The sequence below is a fragment of the Gekko japonicus genome, unplaced genomic scaffold, assembly GCF_001447785.1.
Source record: "Gekko japonicus isolate JY-2015 unplaced genomic scaffold, Gekko_japonicus_V1.1 scaffold2557, whole genome shotgun sequence".
Classification (NCBI taxonomy): Eukaryota; Metazoa; Chordata; class Lepidosauria; order Squamata; family Gekkonidae; genus Gekko; species Gekko japonicus.
The window spans coordinates 206,945-227,222 of NW_015167132.1; the positions used below are offsets into that span (position 1 = coordinate 206,945).

A 20,278-nucleotide genomic window follows, 5' to 3' on the forward strand; every position below is an offset into this window, starting at 1 on the left:
CCGGGGGAACTGCGATCCCCCCCGAAATGACCTCTGGTTTATTCTATTTAGGGCATTTTTATCCCACTCCTCTTTCAAGGAGCGCTAAGTAGAATGAATGGTCTTCCCTTCCCCATTTTGTCCTGACAACATTCTTATGAGGTAAGCATGGCTAAATGACTGACATCACCATCACCATAATCATTCCTTGTGTGTAGTATAGCCAGGAGATCCTAAGATTGTCTGGCAGCTAGAAGTTCTAGCTCTCTTAGCATTATGCGCCACTAGGTGGCAAGCTAGACTTGTTTTTAAGGCAAGAGGCATTTGAGAGGTGGTCTGCCATTCCCTGCCTCTGAGTCATGAGCCTGGTATTCCTTGGGGGTCACCCATCCAAATACTAGCCAGGGCCGACCCTGCTTAGCTTCCGAGATCTGATGGGATTGGGCTAGCCTGGGCTATCCAGGTCAGGGTTTGCCATAGCTCCTCCATAAATTAAGCTGCCTTCCACTGAGTCCAACTCTTGATCTCTCAAGCTGAGGGTTGTCTGATCGGACTGGCAGCAGCTCCCCAGGGTGTCTCGGGTGGAGTCTTTTGCCATCGTCTACAACCTTTTGTCTGGAGACACCAGGAACTGAGCCTGAGACCTTCTGCGTGCAGAGAAGGTGCTCTGCCACTGAGACGCTGCCCCATTCCAGGCCAAAGAAGAAAATATTGGAGTCTGAGAGTCCAAACAGACCAAGCAAACCGAAAACCCAAATGGAAGCAACCTCAGTATCGGGGGGAGCTTTATATCTTGCTGTCAAGTCGCAACTGATTTATGGCGACCTCGTGGGGGTTTTCAAGGCAAGAGGCGTTGGGTGGTGGATTGCCACTGCCTGTTTCCAAATCATGGCCCTAGTCGTCCTTGGACTCTCCCTCCCATCCAAATACTAGCCAGGCACAACTCTGCCTAGTTTCTTAGCTCTGATGAGATTGAGCTAACCTAGACTATCCAGGGGTATAAGTATCTTTGGGCAGGAACGCACAGGAACGGAGTTCCGGCTGGCTCCCAAGTTGGCCACGCCCAGCAGGAACTCATTAGCATAATAGGCCACACCCAACAGCAGAAACTCGTTAGGACTGGCTACATTAGGGGTCTGTGGCCTAACATGCAAAGGAGTTCCTGCAACAAAAAAAGGTCCTGGGTTTTGACAACAAGCAAGGTAAACAGAATAAGAAGCAAAAGGTGGGTGTGGCTGGATGACCACACCTCTGGTAACATGGGAATGCGGCCTAATATGCTAATGAGCGGTGCAGTCAGGGGGTGTGGCTTGATATGCTAATAGGTTTCTGCTGCTGGGTGTGGCCTATTATGTTAATGAGTTCCTGTTGGACTTTTTCTACCAAAAAAGCCCTGCTTAAGCCTCTCGGGCTTAAACCAATTGGTTTAAGCATGTATATCTCTTTTTTTACTCTGCCCAGTGAATGTATTACAACAGTAAACACGTTTCCTTCTTTCCCTGTTGGAGAGATCTCCTAAAGAACAAAGGCCTCTCTGAATAATTCCCTGTAAAATACACTGGGCTTGGACGGTCTTCGAAGACACAGTGGAGGCTTCTCAAACACCCTCGTCGATTTCCCTCCCGTCATTTTGAAGCAGTCACAAAGCAGTGCCGGCACACAGGGGTTGCTTGTTTTCCTCCAGCCTTTTCTGATTTTACACAAAGAGAAAGTCTGTGTCACAGACGCTGTCAGATATTCTTCCTTTGAAGAATCCCAGCCAAAATCCAACAGGAGTCTAGCGCCACCCTCAAGACTAACAAGTTTTTATTCCAGGATAAATGTTCAGGCTCTGTCTAGCCCACGTTGTTTTGTGCCATAATAAAATCTGGTTAGTCTCGACTTTGGTTAATTCTGGCGACGATAGTCTAACACATTATAGCTCTGCAGCTCTAATCCTGTTGCATTGTTTGCTGAACGTCCCAGACCTCGATTGTATTGACTCACTCCGTATAATCTGCCTCGATTCCAAGGGAGAAAGGCGGATTATAAATAATGTTAATTGATTAATTAATTAAACACTCTGAAGCACGCAGTGAATTTGATAAAGTGAAAAGTACGCAGACGGAGAGTGATTTCAGCTAAGCGTACTTTATTCGATCAGGAACAAGACAGCTTTGGCCCGCTCGCAGGCCAGTTTATATTCCCCGAGAAACCGCCACCCAAAACACCCCCCCACTTCCCCATAGGTTATTTACAGTGGCCGAGAGTCCCATTGGCTTCTCAGCCAGGAACCTAGCCCCCTGATTGGAGCGGGCTAGGATCCGCACAGTCCATTGTCTCTTGGAGCGAAGCTCAACGGTTGTCTCTGGACTTGTCAGGACTTGATACACTACATGAAGATAATTTATTTTGACTGACAACCTACTTTGCTCCTCAGTTGGAGACCCAGAGCTACTTACAACAACATCCTCTCTTCCTCTGTGAGGTACCTTGACAGGTAGGGTTAGTCTGAGAAACTGTGAGTGGCCCAAGATCTCCCCATCCCCTTCCTTGTTGGCCAAAGTGGTAGGGCTCAGAGCAGGAGTAGGAGGAAAATGTTTAAAAAGCACCACAGTTGCACACAGCATGACATCACCTCTGAGGAAAATGGCTTTTACCATAAAGATAGATCCAGGTGGAGGCAGCCATGTTGGTCTGAAGCAGGAGAACAAAGTTTGAGTCCAGGGGCACCTTTAAGACCAACAAAGGTTTATTCAAGGTATGAGCTTTCGTACGTTGGAATGGAAGGTAAGGTTCAAATTAGCATGTAACATGATGAAGATGTAACACGTAACAGCAACTTAACACGTGACATGATGAAGGTGTTTTAAGAGATGCGAAGACAAAACTAAATAAGACGCTAGGGTTATAAGGCCAACAGCTGTAAAGCAATAAATATGTCAAAATAGGACTGAGACTCTACGGCTTCTACCATAGAGTTTTAATTGATTCCTAGAGCAACCACCTGACCAATGTTCCCTCTAAGCTATGGAGTCTTGTGAGCAAAAATTCTTCTTTGTGAGCTACTAGCCTTAAAGTTGTGAGCGAGTTATTTGGTTGCTGCATCAGTTAGTTTGCTCTGGAGCCATCCTTTCTGAGCTAAGACAAAAAGGTGTGAGCTGGAGGCTAAAAAACTGTGAGCTAGCTCACACTAAGCTTAGAGGGAACACTGAGTTACCTAACATCACTTCTGATTTTCCCTGGAAATGACAGCATGGCCTAAACAACGCTGGCAGCCCCCCAGGTCCCTATCCTCCCATCTCTCGACAGTCGCCACCCATTGTCTGGCAACCCTACTGAGGGTTGGGACTCTCAGATCCTAGACCGATGTGCTAACCTCTACACCACGCCGGCTGGTTCAGATGAAGTAGCCTTTTGCCTATCAAAAGCTCATGCCTTAAAGATACACCAAGATGAGGACAGCAGAATCCTTGGTGGTTTTGTTTTGTTTTTTCCCTTACAAGAGGCTATCCACATCTGCTCATCTGGAATCAGATTCTAAAATGTCTGGCCCATTCCAGACGAGAGCAGCAGGAGGCAGCAGACTCCAGGCCACGGGGGAACCACTGTCAGATTGCCCAATTCATTTTGGACACCCGCTATATCTGCCTTCCCTCCCTTCCTCCCAGCATGGTCTTGCCCCTCTCTGTGAATCACGGCAAGCAGGGCTGAGCGTTTACAAGAGACTGGTTTGCAAAACACAACAAAGGAGAACTGGAGGGAGGAAGAGGCAGAGATTTAAGTCGACCCACCGGCCATGTGAGTGTTCAATTTGCGGGGAAGGGAGTGGGAGGCTCAAGCAAAGCACAGGCTTGGCAAAGAGACGGCAAAAGGATCTGGTGGTCTCTGGCAAAGGGCGGCATTAACTCTTTGGCCCACAACTAAACTAGGATGCTGCTCTAAGATCCAAGGAATCAACCAGGGTCACTCTGGGCTGGGTCTACAGAACTATGTTTTTATGGGTATGCAGGGGTCATTCCGTAGAAAAAGAGGTGCAGGAGCTCATTAGCATAACTCATTAGCATAATTTATTTGCATATGCCACATCCCCTGACCCACCGCTCAGGCTCCACTGGACTGTTTTGGATTGCTAGCTATTGGGGGGGGGAACGTGCAGATCTGTCCTCGCAGAGGAGGGAGAGCTTGTACCTGAATAAAACTTGGTCTTAAAGGTGCCACTGGACTGTTTTGGACTGGGGGGGTGGAGCGGGCTCTGCAACTTACCTGGCTGCTTCTTGCTCTGACTGAGGACTGCTGGGAGCAGGAGGCGGGGCTTGTTGCAAGTGCCCGCCCCCTGGGCTCTTTACTGCCGGAGCTCCGCTCCTGTGCGCTCCCGCAGGGAATGACCCCCGTGGGTATGTAACATAGTCTAAAAGGAAACAAACTGCATGTTGCTGTGTTTGTCCACAGTAGTGGATGGGGCCCTTAAAATTGCACCTGAGCAAACTGAACCAAGCAGGAGAGCTTTACAGTTGCCAATTCCAGACTGGGGAATTCCAGGAGCACTGAAGGTGGAGCCCGGGAAGGGAGGTTACGGCTACCAACCACCAGGGGGTGGCTGGAGATCTCCTGCGATTAAAACGGATCTGGAGAAAATGGCTGCTTTGCAAGGTGGAGTCTATGGCACTATACCCCATTGAAGCCCCTCCCCTCCCCAAACCCCACCCTCCTCAGGCTCCACCCCCAGAATCTCCAGGTGTTTCCCAAACTGGAGCTGGCAACCCTAAATGTTCATCCTACAAAGCAGCCGTTTTCTCCGAGGGAGCTGATCCCAGGAGTCTCGAGATCAGCTGCTAATTCCGGGAGATCTCCAGGCCCCATCTGAAGGTTGGCAATCGTATTCAGCTTGCTTCTGGCCGCTAGTGTTATCCATGGTAATGGCCCACTAGGAACTATCCTGCTGTGATTAAGGACCACTCCATCACCAGCAGAAATTAAGATAGCTGGGGAAAAGATCAACAACCTCAGATATGCAGACGATACCACTCTAATGGCAGAAAGTGAAGAGGACCTAAAGAGCCTCTTGCTCAGGGTATAAAAGAGGAGAGCGCAAAAGTGGGCTTGAAGCTCAACATCAAAAAAACTAAGATCATGGCATCCGGCCCCATCACGGGGGGGAGGGCTGGAGCCCGAGGAGGGTGGGTTTTGGGGAGGGGAGTGACATCAGTGTTGCCAGGTCCTTACTGTGTTCCGGCGGGGTATGTGTGCTCCTGTCTTCTTCCTGGAGCCTTCAGCGCGTGCCCAACTCGATGATGTCACCCAGAGGTGACATCATCACATAGGGTATGTTGCGAGGGGGATGCTCTAGCATTTGAGGGAAGACTCTATTGTTACCATAGAGTTTTTTCTGAAATGCTAGAGCGTCTCCCACAATGTACCCTGCGTGATGATGTCACCTCTGGGGGGATGGCAACCCCCCACTCGTAGCAGCCATTTTCTCCAAGTGAATAGCCTCTGTCGCCTGGAGATCTGTAGTAATCCCAGGAGATCTCCAGCCACCACTTGGAAGTTGGCAACCCCATAGACCAAAGGTCTGAGCAGAGAAGGCAGCTCCATGGGATCAGTTCTGAGGGAACCAAGTCTTCAGTATCTCCTCCTACCTAATCCGCTTACAGCTATCAGATGTTGACTTCCACCTCAGCCTTTCACTCTTGGTCTAAAACGGGTGCATTTTAACAAAACCAAACAATTCTCAGCACACACATAGTTTCTTTCGAAGGTTCAAGGTCATGTTCTATAGTTGGCCCATATGCAGGCCTGCATCAGTGCAGCAAATCTGCCATCTTTACTGCACAAGTCAAAAGTTTGGTACAGGGCACAGATTTTTGCGTTCTGAAAATTCATACTTTCATTTAGGAAAAAAACAAGTTTCTTGCCTTCGGAGCTTCAGGTATAGTATTAAGATACATCACTGATGTTAAGTGAAGTCTCAGAGTGGATGCTAAGGAGGATATTTATTGGGGACGTCAATATCACACCTTTATTTTATTCTTATTCGAAACATTAGGGCTTCCAAGGCACTTGGTTCTTTGCTAGTCCCAATAGGGATGCCAGCCTCCAGGTGGGACCTGGGGATCCCCCGGAATTACAGCTCATCTCCAGACGACAGAGATCTGAAGAAAATAGATGCTTTGGAGGGTGGACTCTATGGCATTGGGCCCCACTGAGGTCCCTGTCCACCCCAGGCTCCACCCCCAAATTTCCAGCAGTTTCCCCAATCAGGATCTGGCTACTCCCCAACCCCCACCAGTGGCCAGGGGGACTCGGCAACCCTAAGTCCCAATAATTGACTGAAATTAGAACGAATCATGCAAAATCAGTGAAAGGTAATTCATTTTTACAAGTCGCACTGTTCAGGTTTTCGTGGTACAAAATTTGGGAGGTGGGGGTCCCCATAAGTGCTGAGTCCTTGATATGTCTCCTGCTCTCCTTGACGTCTGTTCTGTTTACAGGTTTGCCCCAATCCTTCTCCTGCTTGGAGCTTTCCTCTCTGGAATGGTCGGTTCCAGTCCAGCCCAGTTTGGAGAGATCAGGTCCCCCAATTACCCCAAGCCATACCCGAACAACAATGTCAGCACCTGGGACATTGCCGTGCCCAAGGGTTTCAGAGTGAAGCTGAAGTTCTGGGAGTTCGATTTGGAGCCGTCCGAGGCTTGTTTGTACGACTATGTCAAGGTGTGTGTGTTTTTGAAAAGAGACAAGGGTGCAGCGTGGACTGGGAAGGGTGCACCAGGAGATATCCATTACCCAGAGCCAAAGGGTGTCTGCATTTTGCAAGACAGTATGTTGCCCTTGGCATGTGATCCAAAACTCTGCTTTATTTTATTATTTATTATTGCCCTCCCCCTTAGTGCATTACCCTCTTTTTTATTACGCGTTATCCTCTTCATTATTGGCATTACCGTCTTCCTTATCATGCATTACCCCCTTCTTTATTATGCATTACCCTTTTACCTACTGTGACAGACAGTTAATGCTTTAACTTGGTCTGAAAATTCTGAGTGTTGGGATTCAAATGGAATTCTACAGTTGAGAGTGGCAGTTAAGAATGACAGTTGACTGTGAAGGAGATTTAAGCAGAGTGAGAGGATCAAGAAGGATCCTGAGTTAGGGAAGTGAACGAGTGGCCCTTTCCTGAGGGAAATTTTTGTTGTTCAGTCGCACAGTCGAGTCCGACTCTTCGCGACCCCATGGACCAGCTCCCGCCAGGCCCTCCTGTCTTCCGCCGTCCTCTGAAGTTTGCTCAATTTCATGTTCGTTGCATTGATGACACTGTCTAACCATCTCATCCTTTGCCGTACCAGTCTTCTTTGACCTTCAATCTTTCCCAGCATCAGGGTCTTCTCCAGGGAGTGCTTCCTTCTCATTGGGTGGCCAAAGTATTTGAGCTTCAGTTTCATTATCTGGCCTTCCAGGGAACAGTCAGGGTTGATTTCTTTTAGGATGGACTGATTGGATCTTCTTGCAGTCCAAGGGACTCTCAAGAGTCTTCTCCAGCACCATAGTTCAAAAGAATCTATTCTTCGGCGCTCGGCCTTCCTTATAGTCCAACTCTCGCAGCCATACATGACTACTGGGAATACCATTGCTTTGACCATGCGGACTTTTGTTGGCAGGGTGATGTCTCTACTTTTTATCATGCTGTTTAGGTTCGCCATCGCTTTCCTCCCAAGGAGCAGGAGTCTTTTAATTTCATGGCTGCTGTCACAGTCTGCGGTGATCTGGGATCCCAGGAACGTGTAGTCTGTCACTACTTCCACGACTTCCCCTTCTATTTGCCAAGAAGTGATGGGGCTGGATGCCATGATCTTAGTTTTTTTGATGTTGAGCTTCAAGCCCACTTTTGCGCTCTCCTCTTTTATCCTGAGCAAGAGGCTCTTGAGGTCCTCTTCACTTTTTGCCATTAGAGTGGTATCGTCTGCATATCTGAGGTTGTTGATCTTTTCCCCAGCAATCTTAATTCCCGCTTGCGATTCATCCAGGCCAGCATTTCGCATGATGTACTCTACATATATATTAAATAAGCAAGGTGACAATATACATCCTTGTCGTACTCCTTTTCCTATGCTGAACCAATCAGTTGTTCCATATCCGGTTCTAACTGTCGCTTCTTGGCCTTTATACAGGTTTCTCAAGAGACATGTGAGTCTGAAGGAAATAGCTCCTAGTACAGGGGTGTGAACCTTATCAGGTGGTTAAGAAAGGAAATTGGATCTTGTGTGAATGTTCCTGCCTTTACCAACACAAGTACCTTTGAGACAAAAGCTTATGCTTGTCTATTTAAGCAGAGACTGCCAAGAAATCTCTCTCCTCAGTTTTAAAGACTTGTGTATAACTAAACAGCTACTTGTTTCTGACAAACTATTTATATTTATACAAAGCTACCTCATTCCTGTTGCCTGTTCACCATCTAACCCTAATACCTACCTGACCATTTCCACTCACAAGTAAAATAAAGCAGTTTCTTTGTTTTGAATTACCACCAGCCTCTCGTGCGCCATTATCAGACAAAGACAAAAGAAAGATTGTAGTTGGTCCCTCCGTTCCCTAGGCTGGGTCAGCATATATCTATACATATTTAAACAACTGGCTGGAGCAGAGAAACAAAGAAGAAAGGAAAGGGGCTGCTCAGCCAAGAAAAAGAGAAAGGGAACCAAAAAAGAGAGAAATGTTATACCTACATTACCCTCTTCCTTATCTGCATTAGCCTTTTCCCTCTTATCCATGACCTTCTTCATTCTTATGCATCACTTTCTTCCGTATCACGCATTACCTTCTTCATTGTCATGCATTATCCTCTTCATTGTCATGAATTACGCTTTTCCTTCTTATGCATTACCCTCTTCCTTACCATGCATTGATGGTGGTGGAAAGTGCTGTCAAGTCACAGCCGAGCTATGGTGATATACCATACGATTTTCAAGGCAAGAGATGTTCAGAAGTGGTTAGCCATTGCCTGCCTCTGTGTAGCAACCCTGGTATTCCTTGGTGGTCTCCCATCCAAAAACTGACCAGGGCTGACCCCACTTAGCTTCCAAGATCAGGCTAGCCAGGTCAGGGCTATCATGAAATTACCTCTTCCTTATCTTGCATTACCCTCTTTTTAAATCTGCGTTACCCTCTTCTTTCTTACGCATTACTTTCTTTGTTTTCTGTGTTACCCTCTTCCTTATGTGCATTACTCTCTTCTTTATTATGCATCGGTGGTGGTGGAAGGTGCTGTTGAGTCTCAGCCAACTTATGGCGACCCCACAGGGTTTCCAAGGCAAGAGACATTCAGTGGTGGTTTGCTGTTGCCTGCCTCTGCCTAGCAACTCTACTATTCCTTGGTAGTCTCTCATCCGAATACTGAGCAGGGCTGACCCCGCATAGCTTGCAAGATCTGATGAGACCGGGCTAGCCAGGTCACAGCTATCAAGCATTACCCTCTTCTTTATCAAGCATTACCCTCTTCTTTATCAAGCATTACCCTCTTCGTTAACAAGCATTACCCTCTTCTTTATCAAGCATTACCCTCTTCATTAACAAGCATTACCCTCTTCTTTATCAAGCATTACCCTCTTCTTTATCAAGCATTACCTTCTTCTTTATCAAGCATTACCCTCTTCTTTATCAAGCATTACCCTCTTCGTTATCACATTACCCTCTTCGTTATCAAGCATTACCCACTTCTTTATCAAGCATTACTCTCTTCGTTAACAAGCATTACCCTCTTCTTTATCAAGCATTACCTTCTTCTTTATCAAGCATTACCCTCTTCTTTATCAAGCATTACCCACTTCGTTATCGCATTACCCTCTTCTTTATCAAGCATTACCCTCTTCTTTATCAAGCATTACCTTCTTCCTTATCTGCATTATCTCCTTGCTTATAATGCATTCTCCACTTCCTTGTCATGGATTACTCTCGTTATAATCTCTTCTCCTTTTCCTTATTTGCACTATCCTCTTCCATATCATGTATTCTCCACTTCCTTATGTGCCCCCCTCCCCAAGACCCACTTTAGCCACAACCAAGAGCTCGCCAGGGTTGCTTCCACATCTGGTGTTTGGTCTGACGTAGGTGCAGATAGGGAGTGAGTTATTTTCCTGTTTCTGTGCTGTACGCTGATGCTCTCGTGCACCTTCTGGCTCCCCCCCCCCCGTTTTGATGCAAAATATGCTGTCCCGGGGCTGAAGGCAGTGTACAACATAGTAAATTCAGAACATATATAATTTAAAAACAGTTTGAAACAGTACAAGCAAACTGATTAACCTAAAAAGATGGTGCTAGTTAGTAAATGTTTCAGTTTTGTCCTGTCTTTACATTAGGATCTAAATTTCGTATTATTATAGTTCTGTTGTGATATCCAGTTTTTGATATATCTGGACTGTTTTGTGCTGGTTACAGACTGTAATAAAGTGCCAAGAAAGGTGCTAAGAGAATTCCATTAGTGCCACTGCCACCGGGGGGGGCAGGGGATGGGAGTCCCAGAAGGACGAGACCGTTGCTGTCCTCAACGAAATGCCTGGTGGAACATCTCTGCCTTACAGGTCCTGTGGAACTGCATCAAGTCCCACAGGGCATGGATATTGTTTGGCAGAGAGTTGCACAAGGTTGGACCCAGGTCAGAAAACACTAGCCCCAGTTGAGGACAGCGGGACATCCCTTGGCCTGGTGACCACCAGTAAGTTCTGATCTACTGAGCGCAGTGCTCGTCTGGGAGTATACTGGGAGAGGCAGTCCCGAAGATACATGGGTCCCTGACCATTAAGGGCCTTGAAGGTCAACATCAGAACCTTGAACTGGATCCAGTACTCCACCGGAAGCCAGTGCTGCTCTCGTAGCACAGGATGGATGTGTGCTGTACACGAGGGCCCTGTAAGGACCCACAGTGCTGCATTCTGTGCCCATTGGAGTTTCTGGGTCAACCTCAAGGGTAGGCCCACATAGAGTGAGTTACAGTAGTCTGATCTAGAGGTGACCATTGCATGGATTACTGTGGCTAGATCAGGCCGAGACAGGTAGGGAGCCAGTTGCCTAACCTGGCAGAGTTGGGAAAACGCCAGTTTGGCAACATTTGCAACCTGGCCCTCCATTGTTAGGGAGGCATCCAAAATCACACCCAAGCTCTTGACGGCTGGTGCCGGTCTTAAGGGGACACTGTTGAGAGCTGGAAGTTGGCACCCCAAACCTGAATCTCCCCACCCCAGCCACAGAACCTCCGTCTTGGAAGGATTCAGTCTCAGCCGGCTCTGTTTTAGCCATCCCACCACAGCTTCCAGACCCTCAGCCAGAGTTACCGAGTCCCTTGTCACATAAGCACCATTTTCCTTACCCCAGTACCAGGGAAGCCATTGTTCCCCCCTTTGAATAACACCCCCCCCCAGCAGAAACTGATTTTTGTATTCACCTCCCTTTCCAAAACAATTGCCCATGTGACTCCCCTCTTCCCCCCACCCCCGACATGGATTTGGTTGAGAAGCACCTGGCCAAAGTCCTGTTGGGTCTATGGACCTGGTTGTGCTATTCTTTCATGGCAAACTCACGGGTTCTCATGCTTTCTCCTCCTCTATGCACCCCCCAACTGGGCTCTGCCAGATCACAGCAGACAAGAAAGACCTGGGCCGGTTCTGCGGCCAGTTGGACTCAGCCACTGGTAACCACCCTGGGAGGCGAGAGGTGGTGTCTTCGGGGAACCGAATGCGGCTGGTGTTCCACTCTGACTTTTCCAACGAAGACAATGGCGAGCTTGTCTTCTACAAGGGCTTCCTGGCCTATTATGAAGCTGTAGGTGAGTATCCAACCCCCAGACCTTGTGGAAGAAACACGTTGTGCTAACACGATAGTATGAGCCTATCGGCAAAGGCCTGACCGAGGGACCTGAGTCGTGCTTAGCAGAAGCCTGAGGTCGGACATTGTGACCCTTTGGCCACCTGTTCAGTGCCAGCTACCTATGCCAATCAGGCACAGAGGAATAGCCTTTTCCACCATCCATCTGCTCACACGGAGAGAAAGCAGCTGATCTGGGAGCTTTGCAGCGGGAGCAAGGTTGACCCTCTGGGTGTTGGACTATGCAAGGTCTACAGGGCAGCCTTATGAAGAAGATCTGAAGATCGTCCTACAGGGGGACAGCTGAAGGACTGCTAGTTGGCATAGCTAGACTAGGGGACTGCCCACTTTTTCAAATTGTGTCCTTGCTGTCTCCTGATTGGCTCTTCTGGAGACTTCCTGCTCCCTGTAGAGCTCCCTGTTGCTCTTTGCCCCTCTCACAGCAGTAAGATTGGTTCGTTTAGGCTTTCCCTCTGTATGTTCTATAACAGTTTGTTCTTCTTTTAATAAGCTACTTAATTTTTTTCTCTAAACAGTCAGTGCTCCACTTCCTTGCATATCTAAACTCTGCCAACACTGGGATCACCTGCTTTCCAGGAGCAGCAGAATTGTGGGCTGTAATGATCTGTTGAAATCACATGCGGTCCCATCCCTTGTCCCTGCCCCCATTCCAGGGCCCTTTTTGTAGAAAAAGCCCAGCAGGAACTCATTAGCATAATAGACCACACCCAACAGCAGAAACTCATTAGCATATTAGGCCACACCCCTGAAAGCACAGCTCATTAGCGCATTAGGCCGCACCCCCATGTTACCAGAAGTGTGGTCATCCAGCCACACCCACCTTTTGCTTCTTATTCTGTTTACCTTGTTTGTTGTCAAAACCCAGGGCCTTTTTTTGTAGCAGGAACTCCTTTGCATGTTAGGCCACACACCCCTAATGTAGCCAATCCTAATGAGTTTCTGCTGCTGGGTGTGGCCTATTATGCTAATGAGTTCCTGCTGGGTGTGGCCAACTTGGAAGCCAGCCGGAACTCCGTTCCTGTGCGTTCCTGCCCCAAAATAGCCCCATTCCCATCCCCTGCTCTGACTAGCATCCTGGATGGTGCTGAGAGAACTGACAAGCTTTACTCCCCGTTGAACACAGGCGTCATGTCAGGAACTGGCAACATTTGGGCAAAGGTCAAACATCAGTTGCCAAAAGAAGGTTCTGGAACTACTGACTACTCTCATCTGGAGCAATAATTCTCCATTTTAAGGACTCAACTATCCTTTACAGCAGGAGTCCCCACCGTGGTGCCTTTGGGTGCTGTGTCGCCCGCCAACACCTTTTCTGGCACCGACAAAGTGTTCTTAGAAAGTAGATGGGGCAAGATGGGTTTTTTTGCCCAGCAAGGATTCTGATTGGCTATTGGAGATTAGATTGGCTGTGCAGATTTTTTAACATGTTGCTCTGGCAGCAGCTGCCACCACGGCACAAGAATCTTCACTGTGTGACTGAAGGTAAACTGTGGCAGCCATTTTGTGGCTGGCCCCGCGTCCTGTTTTCTGGCAACCATTTTGTGGCTGTGCCCACTACGCTGTGTCAGAATGCTATGGAGCCCACAGAGTTGTGTTTTTTTTAAGTAAAGCTTCCCCCCCCCCCACTTCTGCAAATTTATCTGCTAGGATTGCTTTAAAAAGAAAAGTGAGAGGAGAGAGGGAAATTTGAACCCTTTCGTCCTGTCCCATTTGAAAAAGCAACCCCCAAGTTATTACCCCCCCCATGGGAAAAACTGCAGCTTCTAAGTTTTGTCCCAGGAAGGGCTAATGGTAGCTCAGGTGTGGCTTCTCCAGCATCATAATAGCAAGAGAGGAAAGGGTTAGAGCAGTGGTTCTCAACCTTACTAATGCCGTGACCATTTAATACAGTTCCTCATGTTGTGGTGACCCCCAACCATAAAATTATTTTTGTTGCTATCATAAGACCATCAAAAATTTATGTTTTCCGATTGTCTTAGGCAACTCCTGTGAAAGGGTCGTTTGACCCCCAAAGGGGTCACGACCCACAGGTTGAGAACCACTGGGTTAGAGTTTCCCTGCCCTTCTCCAACTGCTCTCCTCCTTAAGAAAGCAACCTTGGAAACTAGATTTGCTAAAGTGGCAAAAAATGGAAGAAACCATATATGGCGGAACTGGCCTGCTCTGGCCTGCAGGCCCTATTCCGTCCTGCCCTCCTAGGGGTTCCCAACTCTCTGGAGGGGCTTTTCTTCCACTCTTGGGTAGCCCGCCGCCACCACCTGCCCTTTTTGCAAGAAATTGCCTGCTGGGAGGGACAGAGCTCCCAGCTTCCTTTCTGTGTCTCTCACTGCCCAGTGACTGGTCCCCACAGAGACAGATTACTGCCTTGTACACCCCTGGGGGAATGGCCACTTACCAACTGACTGCCTTCCCCCCTCCTGGTGCTCCTTTTAACATAGCGTGTTGATATGGTGGAGGTCTATGTGGTACAGAGAACCACAGCCAGCATCAAAAGTTACAAAGTATTTATTAAAAAGAAAATGTTTACAAGCATATTTGTATCGCAGCACCAGATAGAGCAAGGAAACCAAAATAAATGGGTAAAAACACAAATCCTCTGTCCCCCTCTCTAGACATGCCCTGTCTGATGTTAAAATAGGATAGGCAGCGCCTTAAGCTTAGGAAGTTACCAATCCCTACAAAGCTACCATTACCTTGAAGATCCCTCCTTCTGTAGGCAAACAGATAGTCAATGGCTGCGGTCCCAGAGGAGAGGTCTGTGTGCATGCTCTCATGTCCTCAGCATCCCATAAAAAGAGAATGTCCTCCTCCAACAAGGAGATTTTATCATATCTGTTTTCCCTCCCATTGACCTGGCCAGGCCAGGTCAGGTCAAAGAGGTGCTTCCTGGAGCATCTTCCTTGGTGCCTTGCTAGCCCAAAGTCCTCCAGCTCTATGCTCCCTGCTTGGAGAAGGGGGGAGAACTTTACCTACCCTTTATCTCTCCTGGTAGATCCATTAGCATATGTATACAAGTAAGCTGGAAAGCCATTGCAGCAACTGTTAAAAAGCAAAAGGGAGGTTTGGTTCATTCACGGCCTCTCAGGAGAGAAAAAGGCATTTCTTCATACCCTAATATGTAGCCAAGCCCTAAATAGCCACTGAAAAGAGAAGGAAAAGTGAACCTCTTGCCAGTGGAAATTGGGAAGTGGTTGTAGAACACCATGCCAGCATGCAGATTGTGAGTGGTTTGTCGAAGACAGCACCATGCAATGATGGCATTGTGCCATGCTTGCGCCAGTTACCTCTCAGAATTTGGTAGCTATGTGCCTGCATGGTCCCCCCCCAAAAAATAACTCCTTCTCCTGATAAACTCTAATTAGCTCTTTTGCTTTAGCTGGAGATTTCTGGATTACAGTTTGCAAACCAGCCAGAATTCTTTCCAGTCTTAAAGCTTGGCTGCCTGGAACGTTTTCATGGTTTTGCTTTTACTATGCACACGGGGATAAGATTTAATGCAAAAATATATACAAAATGTTTGTATTAGCTATAAATGGAGGCAATTTCGACAATACATCAAATCTACATTAGATGAAACTGCAGGTTTTGTTAAGTGCTTTCCCCAAATCTCTGATAGTGAAGGTATACTTCCCCCCCCCTCCGAAACAAAATTGGAAGCAAACATCATACTTATAGCAATAAGGGTTTACTTTGAGTGTATGTCAGGAAGATGAATGACACACCCTTAGAAGAGTTTACCTCTTCTGATTCTGTATGAGTTCCAGTTCTGAGTTGGCCTTCTGATTGGAAGATCTTTTTTTGCAGATGAGTATTTCTGCTCTCTCTCCTTATCAGGAGTGATTAGTAGCCCTGTAAATTATTCTATTGCACCAGAATTAACTCTAGTGGAGGCTGATGGGAAGGAGGCAAGGGCAGAGCAGGACATCATGCAGAAATGCAACGAGCATCCTGTGTATCACATGAGTCTTTATTCATTTTCAAAAATTCATTTTCACTGCATGCTGGCAAGTACATGGTTTTGTACTACATGGCTGATTAAATACTATACTATATATGTATTAAATACTATACTGTATATATATTAAATACTATATGAAACACACTTCTATATAAAACATACCAAAGAGTGATTAACAGATGGAATTCACTGCCACAGGTAGTGGTGGCCGCTACAAGTGTGGACGGCTTCAAGAGGGAATTGGATAAGCATATGGAGCAGAGGTCCATCAGTGGCTATGAGCCACAAGGTATAGATAGGAACTCTCGGTCTGGGGCAAGTGATGCTCTGTATTCTTGGTGCTGGGGGTTGGGGTGACATTGGGAGGGCTTCTAGTGTCCCGGTCCCACTGCTGGTGGACCTCCTGATGGCACCTGGTATTTTTGGCCACTGTGTGACAGAGTGTTGGACTGGATGGGCCACTGGCTTGATCCAACATTGGCTTCTCTTATGTTCTTATAGTTGCCAGCCTCCAAGTGTGGCCTTGAGTTCTCCCCAAATCTCCCAAAATAGTCTGGAGATCAGTTTCCGTGGAGGAGTGGGATGGATGGCTTCACATCCTGAGCTTCCTCTCCTCCCCAAGTTCCACCCACCCTAGGCACTATCCCCAAATCTCTGGGAAAACTCCCAAGCAGGGTTGCCAGCTCCAATACCTGGAGATTTTGGGGGTGGATTGTAAGAGGCTAGCCACTCAGGGTGCCAGCCTCCAAGCGGGGCCTGGAGAGCTCCTGGAATTACAGCTCATCTCCAGATGACAGAGATCAGGAGAAAATGGCTGCTTTGGAGGGTGGACTCTGTGGCATTATAGCCAGCTGAGGCCCCTTCTCCTCCCCAAACCCTGGCTTCCCTAAGCTCCACCCCCAAATCTCCAGGAATTCCCCAACCTGAAGTTAGCAACCCCACTGTGGGGTAGGGTTGCCAGGTCTCACCTCTCCTGTGGCGGGGGGCTCCTGGCTCCTCTCCGGAACTCTTCTGCCCTGCATGCTTCCGTTAGGGCCGTTGCATGGCGACGCTCTAGCATTCGGGGCAAAAACTCTATGGTAACCATAGAGTCCCCCCCCGAATGCTAGAGCGTCGCTGTGCAACAGCCCCAGCATGATGGCATCACTACCAGTGATGTTATTGCTTAATCAGTCTCCCCGTAGGCTGCTGCTGTTCGGGGGTGGAGGTTCCCCCGTCAGCCAGGTGGCTGGCAGTGGATTGGGCCCCCCCAAAATCAGGGGATCCCCTGGCCCCACCGGGGGGATGGCAACCCTACTATGCACTGAGTATTGCCTCTGGATCACTCACAGAAGGTCCTGGATTCCTCCTTTCACTGGTGGGGCGGTGGAAAATGCCGTCAAGTCACAGCTGATGTACAGCGGCCAAGTAGGGGTTTCAAGCAAAAGACGTTCAGAGGTGGTTTGCCATCGCCTGCCTCCGCATCACAGCCTTAGCCAGGGCTGACCCTTGCTTAGCTTCTGAGATCTTGCGAGAGAGGGCTAGCTTGGGCTCTCCAGGTCAGGGCCAGTGGTAGAGGCTGCAAACTCTAAGCCTTTAAACCCCGGTTCAGTCCTAATCACTTCCCATCTCTGGATTTCTGAACTTCCTAGATTTGGATGAATGCGCCCGAGGGAACAGCGTTGAAGAAGAGCAGAGACCGCGGTGCCAGCACTTCTGCCACAACTATGTAGGGGGCTACTTCTGCTCCTGCCAGCCCGGTTACCGTCTCCAGAGTGACCAGCATTCTTGTAAAGGTGAGAGGACGAGCACTGAGGACTAGGAAGCTCAGAGAGCTGAGGCTGAGCTGGTGGGCAGCAGATTCGGGACAGCTAAAAAGAAAATAGGTAAAGGTAAAGGTTCCCTTGCTCGAAAGCCAGTCGAGTCCGACTCTAGGGTTGCGGTGCTCATCTCCGTTTCAAAGCCGAAGAGCCAGCGCTGTCCGAAGACGTTTCCGTGGTCACGTGGCCGGCATGACTAAACACCGAGGTGCACGGAATGCTGTTACCTTCCCACCGAAGTGGTACCTATTTATCTACTTGCAATTTCTTGCTTTCGAACTGCTCGGTTGGCAGGAGAAAAAGAAAAGACACCTTTATCAAACGAGTGATTCGAATGTGGATTTGCTGCCAGAGAAGGTAGCGATGGCTGCAAGGGTAGATAGCTTTAAAAAGGGGATTAGATAGGTTCAGGGAGGACAGGCCTATCAGTGGCTACTAGTCATGGTGACCAAAGGGAACATCCATGTTCAGAGGCAGTAAACCCCTGGATCCCAGTGCCAGGAGGCAATATCAGGGGAAGGCCACAGCCTCTATGCCCAGTTTGTTGACCCTCCAGAGTAACTGGTTGGCCACACGGGATGTTGGACTAGATGGACCACTGCTCTGGTCCAGCAGGGGTCTTGTTATGTTTTTATGTTCTTCTTATAGCTGTTATACTTTAATGGCCCAACTTGAACCCAAAGGGTCACTGGTTCAAATCTCACATCAGCTCTAGCTTCACTAAGTGGGCCTCCCCTCCAGTAACCCGGATCTGAATAACCCCAGCTTGTAGTAGACCCCATCTGTTGAGGCTCCAGAGTATCAGACTCTATAGCTTGTATTTTAATTTTGATGTATTTTAATTGATTTTAACTGTTATTTGCATATTTATGTAATTGTTACCTCGTATGATGGAACCCGCTCTGAGCCTGCTATGCGGGGAGGGCAGGATATAAATAAAATAAAATAAGCCAATATTTCTCAGCTTTGGTACCGTGTATGGGGTACATGGGGTATTTATTAAGCATTACTGTAATAATATATATTAAGTTCTTCGGACACTGGTCGTGTGGTGTAGTGATTAGAGTGTTGGGCTTGGACTAGGGAGACTCACATTCAAATCCCTGCTTGCCATGAAGCTTGCTGGGTGACCTTGGGCCAGTCACAACAGCTAAACCCACCTACCTCACAGGGGTTTTGTGAGGATAAAATGGAGGCCTCTGGGCACAGCCCTGAGGTCCTTGGAAGAAGGGAGGACAAAACGCGGAGGCAGAGTGTTATTATTAGTTAGCCAAGGGCCGCATCCAAAAAAGGATTCGACTTGATGTAATTACCTCACCAGCCTTTTCAGTCACTGTATTCACAATCTTGGGAGCTGCGGTGGCTCAAGTGGTCAAGACGCTGAACTGCAGGCTGTAGAAGGTCAGTAGTTCAGCAGTTCGAGACCCGGGTTGCCGCAAGACAGAGTGAGCTCCCATCTCTAGTTCCAGCTCCTGCCAACCTAGCAGTTCGAAAGCAAGAAATTGCAAGGAGATAAATAGGTACCGCTTCAGTGGGAAGGGAACAGCGTTCCGTGCGCCTTGGTGTTTAGTCATGCCGGCCACATGACCACGGAAACGTCTTCGGACAGCGCTGGCTCTTCGGCTGTGAAATGGAGATGAGCACGGCAACCCTAGAGTCAGACTCGACTGGCTTTCGAGCAAGGGAACCTTTACCTTTATTCACAATCTGGCTGGCTAAAGAAGGTTACAAAGGGGAGGGGGAGCTTACCTGTATTTTCAATTCAAATTCATAAGTGAGGCAGGATTTCTAATCCACTTCAGACACCATGAAGACAGAACCAGGATTTATTTTGTTTCAGAGGGTAGCCAGTTTATTCTTCAGTAGAACAGTTAGATTTGAGTTCGGTAGTGTTTAGAAACCAACAAGAGTTTCAGAGTATCAGCTTTCAACAGTCAACGCGTCCTTCGTCAATCACAGTTAGTTAGTTTCTGTAAAACCTTTTTACTCCGCCTTTCTCCGCTTGCCAAACTTGACCAAGAGTAGTAGGTATTATTACACATTACTACATTAAGGGAGTCCAATGGCTGAGTGACAAAAGAAAGAAGGGTCCCCAAAGGTGGACCTCCTACGGTATCAAAGATGACACAAAGATATCCAGTTTCGTGTTGAGAGCCAGTTTGGTGTAGTGGTTAAGAGTACGGACTCTAATCTGGAAGAACCAAGTTTGATTCCCCACTCCTCCACGTGCAGCTGCTGGGTAACCTTGGGTAAGCCACAGTTCTTTCAGAGCTGTTCTCTCACAAACAGTTCTCTCAGAGCTCTCTCAGCCCAACCTACCTCACAGGGTGTCTGTTGTGGGGAGGGGAAGGGAAAGGAGATTGTAAGCAGGGCCGGCTCACTCACAAGGCGAACTAGGCGATCGCCTAGAGCGGGCTGGCCCTTAGGGGCGCCAAACTGCACCCGGCCCCGTACTCTGGGAGTTTCTTGATTATTTGTAGTTTTCATTCTTCCTAAAATGCATTTATTTTTGAAAATTGGTGGGCGCCCGGGGAGGGGGGCGCCAGAAGGGATCCCCGCCTAGGGTGCAAAATAAGCTGGGGACGGCCCTTTGTGTTAGAGTTGTGAACTCCAGGCTGGGAAATATCTGGAGATTGTGTGGGTGGAGAGGGCAGGGTTGGGGGGGGGGGGGAGGAGAGGCGCGAGCGAAAAT

At 48.1% G+C, this 20,278-nt stretch overlaps 1 protein-coding gene across 1 annotated transcript in view; it reads left to right on the forward strand.

Annotated features, from left to right (window-relative positions):
* Positions 1-3,639: 3,639 nt before the first annotated feature.
* The window catches only part of C1R (complement component 1, r subcomponent), a 31,698-nt gene continuing 15,059 nt past the window's right edge, over positions 3,640-20,278 (forward strand). The window contains exons 1-4 of the mRNA XM_015413046.1: positions 3,640-3,759; positions 6,453-6,675; positions 11,581-11,773; positions 17,419-17,562. Coding sequence (XP_015268532.1) covers positions 3,758-3,759; positions 6,453-6,675; positions 11,581-11,773; positions 17,419-17,562 — 562 coding nt within the window. The 5' untranslated portion in view covers positions 3,640-3,757. The remainder of the gene's footprint in view (positions 3,760-6,452; positions 6,676-11,580; positions 11,774-17,418; positions 17,563-20,278) is intronic.